Source organism: Chenopodium quinoa, unplaced genomic scaffold (assembly GCF_001683475.1).
Source record: "Chenopodium quinoa cultivar QQ74 unplaced genomic scaffold, ASM168347v1, whole genome shotgun sequence".
Classification (NCBI taxonomy): domain Eukaryota; kingdom Viridiplantae; phylum Streptophyta; class Magnoliopsida; order Caryophyllales; family Amaranthaceae; genus Chenopodium; species Chenopodium quinoa.
Genome location: NW_018745461.1, coordinates 61,041 through 76,129, shown reverse-complemented (window position 1 = coordinate 76,129; position 15,089 = coordinate 61,041). Strand labels below are relative to the sequence as shown.

General features: G+C 38.0%; 1 protein-coding gene across 1 annotated transcript in view; it reads right to left on the bottom strand.

Annotated features, from left to right (window-relative positions):
• Positions 1-281: 281 nt before the first annotated feature.
• Positions 282-15,089, bottom strand: part of LOC110714778 (chromosome transmission fidelity protein 18 homolog) — a 34,889-nt gene continuing 20,081 nt past the window's right edge. The window contains exons 13-23 of the mRNA XM_021893328.1: positions 9,194-9,262; positions 9,004-9,104; positions 8,842-8,923; positions 8,651-8,729; positions 8,484-8,571; positions 8,242-8,395; positions 7,177-7,368; positions 7,040-7,099; positions 5,317-5,630; positions 1,822-1,927; positions 282-669 (exon numbers count right to left, since the gene is read on the bottom strand). Of these exons, the coding sequence (XP_021749020.1) occupies positions 619-669; positions 1,822-1,927; positions 5,317-5,630; positions 7,040-7,099; positions 7,177-7,368; positions 8,242-8,395; positions 8,484-8,571; positions 8,651-8,729; positions 8,842-8,923; positions 9,004-9,104; positions 9,194-9,262 (1,296 nt within the window). The 3' untranslated portion in view covers positions 282-618. The remainder of the gene's footprint in view (positions 670-1,821; positions 1,928-5,316; positions 5,631-7,039; positions 7,100-7,176; positions 7,369-8,241; positions 8,396-8,483; positions 8,572-8,650; positions 8,730-8,841; positions 8,924-9,003; positions 9,105-9,193; positions 9,263-15,089) is intronic.

Here is a 15,089-nt window from a genome sequence, read left to right as displayed (position 1 = left end):
AGGCCCCCCGAAAATTGCAAGACTCCAAGCTGTTATAACTGTCTAGTACTCCCTCCGTACCTTTATTACATGCCTATTTCTCATTTTGCACGGGAATTAAGAAAGTTAAAGATTCCTTAAAACTAAAAATTAGGAGTACAAATATGCATGTGGGGTTAGAGAGAGATAGAGAGAAAGAAAAAGGTGGTTGAGAATTAGGAGAGTGAAAGTATTGGGAATTGATGTAAAGTACAAAAAAAGAAAAAGAAAAATGATGACAAATCATCAAATCAAGAATAATATTGGCAAAAAGTACAACCTATAAATAGAAACAAACATTTAATTTTGATCACCCCAAAAAGGAATACAGGCATGTAATAAAGGGACGGCGGGAGTAAATGTTAAGGTTGTTTTTAGCTGTTGTAAAAAAAAAAAAAAAAAGAAAAGTCCAGGCTTAATGCGTACAACAGTACAAATATTCAAACTGTAACTTCCATTGCAAAACGGGCATATTTAAAACACAAGTTGATTTGGATTGAATCATTTGGAGTGAAATGCATCCAATTATGCAATATATGATCCAGATACTGAGGAATCAAAATGACAACAGCATCCAACAAATGAAATTGAACTCCATCATCATAAGAATTCACGAATACGCATAGGCCTCTTTACTGCATTTGTAAAGCCCTGCAAAATGGAACATCAAGCATGAAGAAGTATCAGTATAAGGTCGGCTAGTCCTGGCCAGAATATAGCAGCGTGCCAGTAACTTACATATCAGTAAAGCTAGAAGCATTCCGAGGTATTCTATTGTATAAGTTCAGGATGAGATGGACCACACGACAAAATTAAAGTACTCCACATAGACGGTTGCAAAACCTCAATTACGCAACGACTTAATGTAGAATCAAACGAGGCTCAGACCATTTACATGAAGACTTATCATAGGATGAAAAATGAAAAGTAATCTAACACTACATATTTCAAATAGCTACAGCATACCTGTCACTTCATAATTATCACATAGAATCCCAATATTTACATAAGAGACGGCTTACAAGTTACAGACGGCTTACAAGTTACAAGTGCCAATAGTTGTCACTTCAATATTATCACAGAATGCTGATTTGTGTTACGTGACGGCTTACAAGTTACAAGTTACAAATTGTGGATGGACTAGGGTTTGTACTGGAGAATGGGTTTTGTTAGAATGTCTGAATGAGATAATGGGTTTTGTTAAATCTATATGCCCCCCTGTGAATGACCCAACACGTTGGGCAGAAATTTCCTTTATTGCATTGGCCTAATTTTCAAGGCGTATATTCTGTTTCTGTTATGGGAGAATTATATAAACTTTGTAGGTTTTGACCTTAGCTTATCGCGTAATCTTTAAATCCTTGAGATCAATAAAACCTCGTCTAGCCCGCTCATGGACATAGTTATTAACACTTACCATAAAATAGTTTCAGTAAATGGCAAGACAAGATGCGAGCCAAAGCGCCGCTGATGAAGAAGCCACAAATGGTCATTATAGAGAAGGCACACTAGATGATATCATTACCAAGTTTATGCCGGTTTGTGCATCCATGTTAAGTTGACTTACACCTCAATTATAGACTTATTGTTGGTAAGAAGGTTCTTTTCTATGAGCATTTGAGAGGGCCAATTGGCCCCCATGTCTCCACCATATTTCTTTCATACGAAGTATTAATTAATACTAATTTTTACTTCATAGTGCAAACTATTTTAATTTTTGCAATCATTATAATTCTAGTGCTACTTGATACAAGATCACCAAAACATCACTATCAAATTCAACATAGACAAATCACTACATACCTCGTTGTACTTGAATAAAAGATGACGCCCATCTCTCTCAGCGTTTGCTAGCCTCTCTTCTAAACTGTCCACGTTGTGGCAATTCTTGTGGCTAATTTTTTTAAACCTGGTAGTCAGCTTGAGAAATGTCAGAAAGCAACAATGACACATTCTCCCACAGATTGTGTAACACCCAGTAATTTTGTCAATTAATTTTGTATTTAAAATTACAATATATAATAAAACAGCAGAAGTATAGGGGGTGTTATGCCATACTCAAGAGTATAAGACAAATACATATCATCCAAATAGAATTTAATCAAATTAAGTTTAAAATCTTAATAGGATACAATGACAAATTATAAAAAATAAAAAAAATAGTTAGATAAATCACAACAATTGACAAAATCCCAAAAATAGTTCCAAGTTCTAACTATAGTGTTATTACCAATTCACCATTGCATCATCCTTAATCCAGTTCTTTCAAGTCCACGACTTGAAAAATGTTTGGTCTACATTTAGACTTAAAATTTAAAAAAAAATTAAAAAAAATAAAAAATGAATTGTATATGTAAATCATAGCATGCCCCTCAATTTTAACTATGGAAATTTTATATTAGTTGGATATCTTAGAAGAAAACGTTTAAGAGGATCACTACTTGCTTTTCCATATGGCATGTATGAGATGATGTTTTTTTTTTTTCATTTCCACATTTCTAAGGTAAGAAGAAGCAGTCCTACGGGACCAAAACCTCACACATGCCACATTTGCGGCCAAGGCCTACTAGTAGTCGGTGGGGTAGGGCTAGAAAAGGGAATCTCTACTCCCAAACTGCCTCTAGCGGGGATTGATTCTACAATCTCAAGGTTATAAGATACATCCCTTAACATTAGACTAATTAGAGGGTGTTTGGTGGAAAGCTTATTGGGGCGGTTGATTGACTACCATAATAAGCTAATTGGGAGGGTTTGTGGTAAGCCGATTCAAAGAGTTGATTTTACCGAATAAGCTCATTTTAAGTTTGCTGCTTGGAGGAGCTTTTTCATCAACTTATTCAAGTATTCTAAGGTGAAATGACAATTATACCCTTATTTAATCTAAAATTCTACCACAATAAGATATGTCAGTGTCCTTATTACTCATTTTGCATGCCCAAACAACTATAAAAAATCAGTTACTTACCAAACTGAAACACTTAAACAATTAACTTATACAACATGTTCTTTACACCAAAGTCCAAACACAAACACAGCGTAAGCTTTTTTCTAGCAATTATTTATCTTATTATTAAAATAATGTATAGGCTGTAAGAAAAAAAAAAGAATATATATTTTTTCAAAGGAGGAACATTTTAGAAACTTGGATTAAAATACTAGAGCCCAATCCAATTCATTCGAGTCACACCCATATATATAAGCTAGAGATGGACACGAACAAACTTAACCAAAAAAGACCATAATACTAAAGCCCCTCACTTCACCTCATTTTTGCCTAACTAAAATTATTTTTACTGAATTGAAATAATTTTTAAATTAACTTGAATTTTTTTGCTAAACTTACAATATTTTGATTGAACTAAAATTATTTTTACTGATTTACTGTTATATTTCTTCTTTAGAGTTACTAATTTTTAGTTAACTGAAATTATTTTTACTCAACTAAACTTATTTTTCTGAACTGAATTTATTTTTACTGACAGAATAATTTTTTTAAGGTGAAGTGAATAGGGCCTAAGATCATAAGAGTGGTCCTTTTTGGTTGCTAAAAACACTGGCAAGTTCAAGCAATACATAATCTTGCTCAAATGCTTAGCTTTAAAGTTGATTGGTTTTGAAGCTGCATAAACAAAAGGAGTATGTCCTTAGTAAATGAAGATAGGGTATTATCTTGTATTTCCATTTTGTTTCATGAATAGAAAACCACCAAAAATCTCTGCTAGTTCACAGTGCGAAGCAAACCTCGTTTCCTCTCATTAGTCAATTTACATGACATCACTTTGTAATTGAAAAGTGAAGAAAGTAGCATGCTTTACTTGAAGGTAAAAAGTGACCCACAAATTTTTGATAAAAATTAACAAGGTACCATACTACCATAACTAACAAAAATGTGTTGTTTCTAGTAAATGATGGACAATGCTAGAAGAGTTCAATAGATGGAGATCTAAAGTCTAGTCCCGATGGCGGAAGAGTTCAAAGAGCACCTTGTCTTATTTACATACTAGGATTTGCAAACTGGAGAAAATTAAGAGAGAGGTTCTGTTTGGGAAATGAGACTGAAAAAAGAGCATGACAAAAAAAGATGTGTAAGGGATTACTTCAAGTAATGAAAACCAAATGAATTTCCTTGTAGAAAGCATAAAAGAATAAGCCTCCAAAACCAAAAACCACAATAAATCCCCAAACACCCACATGGCCACATTCTCAATCAGAGTTTCATCAAAAGAAAAAATCTTTCAGGAGTCCATTATCCGTTATAAAGGAACTCACACACTAGAGCATTAGGTTGAAGAAAGGAAGGTGCTCAAGATGTAGGGGAAAATACAAACGGAAAAACCTTGCTAGTAGAAACCACATGAAAACATTTATCTATAGTAATATATAAAGTGAAAGGGGTTTTTGGGTGATAAATTTTTCTTTCCCAAAATACCCCTTTTATCTTTTATTTCCTTATTATCAAAAAAAAAAAAAAAATTACCTTCATTTTTCTAAAAAATAACTACCATCAATAATAAAAAAAAAACTACCATCCTTTAGAAAAAATCTTTTTTTTTTTTTTATTTTGTTTTTGTTTTTTTAGGGAAGTCATATCCTTCTAATGCCTCCATCATTTCACCAATTTTTAAACTCGCTAATATTTTTTAATTAGAATTTTTTTTTCAAATATTTTTTATTTAGAATATGGTGGATGATATTTCATAAAAAAAGGGCAAATTGAGCAATATAGATTTCTTATAATGCACACACAATGTGCGTGTCTCATAGCTTGTATAAGATAAAGTAAGAGAGAGTTATAAGTTGATTTTTATAAGAAAAAGTTTGTAAAAAGTGTAACCTAAAGTGGGGATTGTGTAAGAAAATCATGCTTAGGTTTTATAAAATTCCCTTTTAAAACATAAAATCTTGATTTACTCCTATTTCAAACATCAATGTCTACAACTCTCTTCGAGAAAGGTATACCACTGATGGTCGCTCTGAATGCTTGTCCAAGGACTAAATCATAATTGTGTGCTTTGCTTTTTTTTTTTTTTTTCTTTTTTTTTTCCATCTAATTGTCAAACGATTTAAAAAACCTCAATAAAAACCATTTAAAACTACATCATGGCTCAAGATTATCCAAGGAATATCCTCTTATAATCAAATTTGCACAAGGATGCAAAATGTATAGTCTTACTCTGATGAAATTAGGTGACATTCCAATCATACTGTAGAAGCCAGATCTATAGCAAAGTAAAGGAGGACATTGGCATTCAAAACAAAATTTACGATTTCACAAGATTAAATAAAATCGGATATTACCTGTCAAAGAAGTTAAAGGAACCAAAGGAAGGCTTTTTCACATCTCCAGGGAATTTTAGCTTCTTCACATCAGCTGCACTTCCACCAAAACCCAGGGGTGATGTACTTCTATGAATAATAGGTTTGCAGAAGTCTTTCTGTGACTTATTCATTGTTATCCCTTCATGGCTATAATCACACAGAGCCTCATGCATTTTGGAAGATTTTGGTCTACCATTTTCTCCATCCCTTGCAGCATTGTTATCCAGTTTGGAGCTATCAGTTGAATGCATGGATTTGGCTATGCTTTCTTGGACTATCTTATGTTTTTCAACCTAAATCATATGACTACATGGTAAGATACAGAACATGCCAAGTTATAAGATATGAAGCATACTTGAAGAAGAAACTAGAAAACTGAAAATTAAGATCTTCAAAAATAGATAAAGCATTCAAATGCGTTCTGGCGCATTGATATTTATATTAATGTTTTACCATGTTTAAATTTTATTCAAATTTTGGCGCACCTCACCAATATCTCCTCAACTAGACCAAATCACCAAAAAGGCACATGACCAATGTTATGCGTATTTCAAGTCATCTTAAAATGATTTGAAGAATCTATACTAATATATTAAAAGGTGTTCTTAAGAACGTCTATATGCCACGTAGACCCCTCATTACGCCAGGTCACATATTCAATTTCTCAATACGCCACGTAACCCACTCAATTCTTCAATATGCCACGTCACCCACACAACCAACAATACTCCATGTTGTTTCAACTAAATTAAGGAATATATATATATATATATATATATATATATATATATATATATATATATATATATATATATATATATATATATAAGAACGAGGAGGTTCAAACACTCAACCTCCTAGAAGAAAGATCATTGTTTTACCATCCAGACTAAAAGTCACTTATGCTATAACCTTGCACACAATTAAACTAATACTATACAACAAAAGTATTGAAAATACATGCAAAGTATTAAATGCCTATAAAAAATTAGCAATTAACAATTACAAAAGTAGCAGCCTTATTCACTAGTTACTTTATGATTGCAAGGTGACTAGTATTTAATACAACAATAGAAAGAACTATTTTAGAGCCTTACAAAAGGTTTGAGAAGAGATAATCTCAAACAGTGTTATTATTCTGAACTTTATAACCATGAACTTAACTTAAAAATTACAAAAAAACACCACAACATACCCACTTTATACATCCAACAACATAAAATTTCTCTTTTCTTCCCACAAAAAGGCATACTTTTGTATATAATTTTACAATTTAAAATTGTAACTTTTTAGAAGGGTGACTCATGTTGTAATGTTACTATTAGCTCAAAATAAAAAAAAATAATTTGACACTAAATGCTCATAGGCAGATAAAAGACTTGTTCATAACATACATGAGTAAGCATCCCTATGTTTTATTTTATTTTATTCATTTTTTTTTTTAACGAGAAGCATCCTTATGTTCAGTCATTATTGAACCTAAGAAAAAAAAAGATCTTCAAACAAGCTTCGATTTGCACCAAGAGTCTAAACCATTTACCCCCATGCATGGAGCAATAAACTAATGGTTGATAACTAAATCCAAAAGCAACACAAAATAGTCTAAAAGGAGATTAAGATTTCAAATATAGAGATGATAATTGAGCACTCAACTTTGTATGCACAAAAAACATTCAAACATAGCTATATCATGCCAGCTTACCTCATATGTGAGTAATTGCTTCACAGCTGACGCTAATTCATAATGCCCAGGCTTGTAACCCTGACCAAACAAACTCAAAAATTACAGAAGAGAAGTTAAATAAAAAGATCAGCAATTATCCAAACAACAACTCATACCTTGAAATTCACAAAACCCGATATGGGTGGATCCATAGAAAATGACACGGCATCCAGTAATCCATCATGCACTGATTTATTTGCTGATGAATCTGATTTTGTGTTCTTATATGTTAGAGAATATAACACCATAATGCCAATTAATTGAGCCAGATCAGTTTTCTCTTTATCTGATAGTAACTGCACTGCAACCTGTGAAAAAACAGTATAATCTCATCCAACAGAATTTAACCATTCATCACGATTTCATTAAAATTACAAAATAGCAAGGAAAATATCTGACTTTGACCTGTCACTATTTATAATCATTTATCAAGATTTTACCATCCATCTCATACTTGACTTTGCAAATATAAATATCCAAAACATAACTATAATATAATTTAATCACAAAGATTTGCTAGACTTTTGATATAAATTTGTCCCAGATTAACTCCTGTATTTTTTCACAAATCACAATTAGATATCTTGGCTTTAACAGGGGTAAAGCAGCCAAACCAGACAAAAACTTCTAGCAATAGGTAAGTCTGAAAGAATGATGAGACTCAGGGAAAGAGAAAAAAATGGTTAAGCTTTGCGTAAAACGGGAACAACCAATAGATTATCCAACAATTTTGATGTTGGCAGGGTGTCCCTGTAGCCTGAAGTGGTAGTGCAAGGCATCATGGCAACAACAGCAAAGGGTATCCAAAGCATACATTTGCTTGTTTCTTACTATTGGGTAAAGAGAATTCTATAACTACACACACAAACTACTAAATTTAAGCCATTATATTTACAAATGTCAAGATCCCTTCTCACCTTTTTCTCAATAAGGACCCTTCTCATTAGATCCTACTCCTATACATCATATATCTACCTATCTTAAGCTTTTATTATTAACTGAGGTAGAGAGTATTTTAAACAGCCAGAACTCAGTACTTTTAAAGCCAATGACTAATTTTTTAAAAAAAATTACAGCAAGGCACAGAGAAACACATACAAACATCATCGATACAATAATGACAGGTTTTACATAATTCATTCATTAAGGTAACGTAGAAAAGAATCAGGTAAGGTAATTACTGGTCTAACATCAGCTGGAGAGAGAATATGCAATAATGGAGATATAGTATCTTCGACAAAAGAATTCACTGATAGATGCCTTGAAATACATGGTGCAATTTTAGATTGCCAAGATCTTAACCTTTCCAACTTTTCCATCAGCAATGAGCGATACCTGAGAGTTTGCTCCAAGTTATGAACAAAAGGCAATATTTTTCAGTTTTGGGCATTAATATCAGAGGTTTTGCCATGATCGTAGATACCTCTGAAATGATTTAGGCCATTCAATAGAAGGTGTTTCTACACGAGCCAGCAGCTGATGTATTGTGATAGTGAGTGAAGGATAATACACTGCCAAAGAATGAGTTGTAAGGTATGTGAAGTGAATCTTCTCTAATTAAATATACATATATACATAATTGCATCTTACCAGAAAGAGACATATTATGTGAACGGAGAACATATTGATGGAGTAAGTCAGAAACACCAAGAGTATCAAGGCAATGTACCTACAAAAACCCATGAAATTCAGATGTCAGTACAGGTTTAACTATTGATTCAAGAATATTAATCCTTGTTAAAGTAGGAACTAAAGATTCACAGCATATGCACAAGGTCTACCGTCTTCTGGAGCATCGGGTCGTGATAACGAAGCTGCAAAAAGTTCTCATGAATTCCATCAAAAATTAATTCATTATCACTCCTGCATCATTGTGGCCCAAATTATCATCAAATGCGCTACGTGCGTAGAAAGTATCTTTTAGCCACAAACACACTACATACCGATAAGAAACCAAAGAGTACAAAAATTCATTTGCATCATATGACTTTCTTGAATTGATATTACATTCTCGGCTTTGCTTTGGTTTCCTCTTTTGGAATACCTAGAAAGGTTTGAGTGATCAGACATGAAAATCTTTATACTAGATTTAGCCAATCAAGATCAATAGAATCAGCCACTACTTCACCTCACCTCTTTCCATACATCAAAAATACTTCTTGTCATGTCCTTTCGACCAATCACTTGGGAGCTTAATGCCACCTAGATAGATTCAAATACAGGTCAAAGGCATACAATATCATCCTACCCTCCCTGTAAATAACTTATAAATTTCAAAGGCATACAATGTATAAATTTCTCTTCTTTAACTTCACCCACTTATTACAAAGAAACAAACAAATGAAAAATAAACTAAAAAAAAAAATTGAATTAATATTCCCCGACAATACAGTTGAAATGGATAGGTACAAGTTCAAAAGAAAAGATGGTACTTATTGATTTTTCCCTTGGACTAATAGTTTACTCCTACTACATTGTGTATATATACGATGGTGTGTAAATTTGCCCAGACAATGTGCACAAATAAGCTCGAAAACATGAGGAGGGCCATGTTTAATATTTTCTTCGTAGACAGAAGGTTAAACTGTAGAATACATTCCCTTGTTAACTAATTTGATGATTCTATTTTGAGCCACGAACTAAAATGTGCGAATTGGTTAGTGGTACATAATACAGCAGTATAATTTTAGGCCAATTTAACAAAACTAGGTAACATATTGCATTCCCATACCCATTATGTATATCAAAGCATATCTTTACTTGGGTAAAATTGTTTGAAATCAACAATTAGCAGTATGGTCATCCAAAGCAATTTCCAAACCTAATTTCTAGACCACATACTCCCTCCATTTGATTTTGATATACCCATTTACTATTGACTCTTGTTTCTAGGAGAGTTGAGTGGGTGTAAAAACAATGGACATAAAGAGGTAAGACAGTATAGTTAGCTAACCCAAAACAAAATAAATGCAACGGACTAGCGTGACTCAACACCAATTTAGGCCGAAGGTTGTATGTTTGATTGAATAAGCTCAAAGCTTGCGAATGATAAATATGGCTTTAGGCCATAACTCTCCAAGTGTTTGCTTACAAATTTCTGAATGCCTAATGCCTTAGGGACAACTACTATTTATACGACCACTACATTACAAGAGTTGGCAACAAGCCTTAATTACTAACTTTACTATTACTTGTCTTCTACTGAGTTACCATGGTAAACTAGCTAATACTCCAAAGCTGTCCTGCTGCACCTCTGTAATAGACAGTTGCTGCCTGTTCATGTAGCGGGGGGAGGGCTCTTGTTATGGTTCTGCTCCTGCTGTCCTTGCTGTCTAGCCCTTCTCTTGTATGTGATGGTGATAGGTGGTGGTGGGTGCATTGCAATACCGCCCCACAAAAGAGCCACCTTGTCCTCAAGGTGGAAGCTTGGGAACTTATCATTGATTAAGGCGGCATCCTCCCACGTGGACTCAAACTCGGGAAGGCCAACCCATTTGATTAGCACGCTGAACCGTGCACCCCTGCCAGCCTTAGGTCTGACCTCTAGCACCTTCTCTGGTTCGACCACCAGCTCCAGTTCTGGTGTGATCTGTTCTGGGATGGTGGGCGAATTAGGAACATCCCCAATCGCTTTCTTCAGTTGGGATACGTGGAATACGGGGTGGATACGGCACTCATCAGGTAAGAGCAATTTATATGCAACTTTCCCAACTCTTTGGACCACTTCGAAAGGCCCATAGAAACGGGCTGCCAACTTCTCAAAAGGCCGCCTAGCAAGAGATTTTTGTCGGTATGGTTGAAGCTTGAGGAAGACATGATCGCCCACTTGGAATTTCCCTTCCCTTCTCTTATGATCAGCGTTCTGTTTGAGCTCTCACTAATTGCAACTTTAACTCATCGAGCATCAAATCGCGCTCTCTTAATACTTCTTCCACAGAACATACTGCCGTCTGTCCTTGCACTCTAATTATCTTGGGTGGTTCCCTTCCATACAAGGCCTGAAACGGAGTGACTAATGTGGACGAGTGGCTGGTGGTGTTGTATGAAAATTCAGCCCAAGGTAGCCACCTAGCCCAAGACTTAGGTTGTCCTCCTGGTAAGCATCGCAAATAAGTTTCCAACCTCTTATTTACCACCTCGGATTGGCCATCCGTTTGTGGGTGGTAAGAGGTGCTCTTCTTGAGAGCCGTGCCTTGAACTCTAAAGAGTTCCTTCCAAAAGATACTCACAAAAACCCGATCGCGATCCGTCACAATGCTACTCGGTATTCCATGAAGTCTAACCACCTCCCTGATAAAAATTTCTGCCACCCCAAACGCGGTAAAAGGATGCTTGAGCCCAATAAAATGAGCGTATCTGGTGAGTCGATCAACTACCACCAAAATGGTGTCAATCAAATCCATACTTATATCTTCCCATACCTTCTTAGCAGCCCTCCGGGAGACCGTTGTGAATGCTTGTTGCGTTGGCATATCTCAAGCCACATCCCTTCGCAATACCGGCCCAAAACCACTCAGCCCCCATTTGGAGATAAGTCTTTGTCTCCCCCGTGTGGCCTCCCTTCGGTGAATCATGGTAATTTTGGAGCAAAGGCCCCTTTATCGATGAATTTCTCGGGATGACCATTTTTCCCTTGTACAATAATTTCTGATTTTCCAGAGTACCCTTTCGACTTTCCCTTTCAATTTCTGTAGTGTCGCATCAGCGTTGATCTCCTTCTCCAACGTCTCCCAATTCACGGCTTGACTGGCGATCAGGGACATAATTTCTCCCTCGCTACCACCTTCCCCCCTCCAAGATAGGGCGTCCGCCACCCTATTTGACACTCCGGGCTTGTATTGAAGGTCAAAATCAAAGCCAATCAATTTTCTAACCCTCTTTTGATATTCGGAGCCGATTTCTCTCTTTTGAGCAATGTATTTTAGGCTTTGCTGATCACTACGAATAAGAACCTTCGACCCAAGAGGTAGTGCCGCCATTTTTTAACGGCCAAGCACACGGCCATCAACTCTTTCTCGTAAATAGACTTGCCACGACCAACGGGACTGAGTATTTTGCTGAAAAAGGCCACTGGTCGTCCTTCATGCATCAAAACAGCTCCAAGACCGAACCCCGACGCATCGGATTCCACCACGAAAACCTGCGTGAAATCTGGCATGACAAGCACGGGTGCTGCTGTCATGGCGTGTTTCAACTTTTGAAGTGCTTCTTCTGCTATATCGGACCACCCAAAATTGTCACGCTTGAGTTGATCCGTAAGGGGCTGCGCTATTTGGGTATACTTTCTTATGAACTTGCGATAATATCCAGTGAGGCCCAAAAATCCTCTTAACTCTTTGAGGAATTTTGGGCTGGGCCACTCAAGCATGGACCGGACCTTATCTTGATGAACTGACACCCCTTCTCTAGATATAACATGACCCAAGTATGCTATCCTCAATTTCCCAAACTCACATTTCTTCAAATTTGCATAGAGCACGTTTTCCTTGAGTATGGTCAACACTTGTCTCAAATGTTCAATGTGTTCCTCTTGATTCACACTATAGACGAGGATGTCGTCAAAAAATACGAGAACAAACTTCCGTAAAAATGGGCGAAAGACCTCGTTCATTAGAGATTGGAAGGTAGCCGGGGCATTAGTTAACCTAAACGGCATCACGAGAAACTCATAGTGCCCTTCATGGGTTCGAAAGGCGGTTTTATGAGTGTCTTCCGGCCGAACAAAAATTTGGTGATAGCCGGCTTTGAGGTCCAATTTGGAGAACACTTGTGCTCCGCTCAACTCATCAAGTAGCTCGTCAATTACCGGTATCGGGTATTTTTCGGGTACGGTTTCCTTATTCAAGGCCCGATAATCGACACAAAACCGCCACGATCCGTCCTTTTTGACCAAAAGAACGGGGCTTGAGAAGAGACTAGTGGACGGTTTAATCATCCCGGCCTCAAGCATTTCGCGAATGAGCTTCTCGATTTCATCCTTTTGAAATCGCGGTTACCGATAGGGCCTAACACTAACAGGGTTACTCCCTTCCTTAAGGATGATTGAGGTCTTCGGTGGCAATCCTTTTGGGCCGGCGAAGACCTCTTGATAGTCACCTATCACTTCCGTCAAGAAGCCAGGAACCTCAACGACTTCCTGTTCTTTCTTCTCCCCTTCCAAACTACTCAATTCCACCAACAAGCCCCCATTCTCCTTCCTCAGTTGATCATGGTGATTCCCGTTCGTGCCAAACTCAGATCCGCATGAAGGACCACCTCATCATTTCCCACCATAAAACTCATCCTTTGCAACTTCCAATTAGTCAGAATTTCCCCCAATTTTTCGAGCCATTGGACTCCCAACATCAAATCCGAAATTCCTCCTGCCTTCAACTTCACTCGGACTCCACAGGAAGTGCCACGCCCTTTTACGGTTTCACCATTGCCTAACGAGACCCCAAAGGAGTTAGTTCCGGTGATCGGAATCCCATGCTTTTCCACGGTCTCCGTGGATATAAAATTGTGGGTGGCGCCGGGGTCGATCATCACCACCAATGGCGTCCGTCATATGGATCCTTTCAGCTTCATTGTCTTCGGGATAGTCAACCCAACTAGAGAATTCATTGAACAAGCCGTCGGTTTTACCAGCTCCTCCTCTTCCACCTCGTTCTCAATGATTTGCAACTCCCCTTGTTCCTCCGTCTCTTCTTCTTCAACGAGTAACACACTCAAGCCCTTGGTCGTGCAGACGTAGGTGGGTCCCTTCCACCGCCCGTCACATCGGAAGCACAAACCTTTGGCTTTCTTACCGGCGATTTCCCTCTTTGTCAACCGTCGTACATCGCCGCTAAATCGGGTGGTGGTTGTAGTGTTTCGGGTAGGGCCACTGAAGATTAGGGTGTTTGGTTGGATGGGGTAAGGTTGTTTTGGCTGAGGGTGCGATTAAGGTTGTAAGGAAAATGGGTTGGGCTTTGTGTTTGAGGGTTTGTGTTTGTGGGTTGGGCTGGCTCCAAACCAAGTGGTTGCAAAGCTCCGATTAAAATACGAATAGGGTCCGGGTTTGGTGAAAGCCCCACCCGACTTCCTGGAGTTGTTGACCCGATTTCTTTCTTCAACTCGAATCGCCAGATCTATAGCGTCTTCTAGGGTCAATGGGTTAAGTAGTCGAATCTCTACCCTTATCTCCTCCTTAAGTCCAGTTATGAATTGCCCTTTCATCATGCTTTCGGGAACGTCCATCAATGGCGAAGCTTTCTCTATGAACACTCGTTTGTGGTTTGCTCCACTGCCAACCACCGCTCGTGCAGCGTCCCAGCGTTCACCGGCCGGAATTGAGTGAGCACGCGCCCTTTCAGATCGTCCCCACCGAGAGGTCGGCGTCAGCTTTCCCACTGGTACCACCTCAAGGCGTCTCCGTCCATTGCCACCACTGCGTTCTCCACCTCCGCGAGATGGTAGAACTGAAAGTATTGCTCGCTGCGAATTATCCATCCGTCTCGGTCGTTCCCATCAGAGATTGGCATATCAAGCTTTCGAAATTTCCAATTACCTCGGTTGTCGTTGCCCTCACCATGGTGTCGATACTGACCCCCGAATCCAGTCGCCAAATTCCCGAATTGAATGCCATTAAGGCCCCCTGCTCCGATGGGCGGCTCATTAAAGTTTCCGTTCAGCTTGGGTGAGCCGTGGAAGCCACCAACCAGTGACTGCTCCACCTCTTCGTTCACCGTGTTAGGCTGTTTCCAGGCCTTCAGGGCACTGCGAATCTCATCCATGGCTTTCTCGTGTCGGCTTGCCGTCATGCTCACCTGTTGGTGCCGGAAATGGTCCATTTATCTCTCCATCGATTACCTCACCTCATCAACGTTCTCATCCTGTTTCTTTAACAGCGCGTGTTGAAGTGAGTTTTCCCCTTCACCGAGTTTTTCGCATATTTTTTTCACTCTTTCTTCGAGTGCCGCCACTCGCTCCGGCGTCACGGTCAGCGGCGTCGGAGGCATGTCCGCTCAACGGACTAGCGTGACTCAACAACAATTTAGGACGAAAGGTT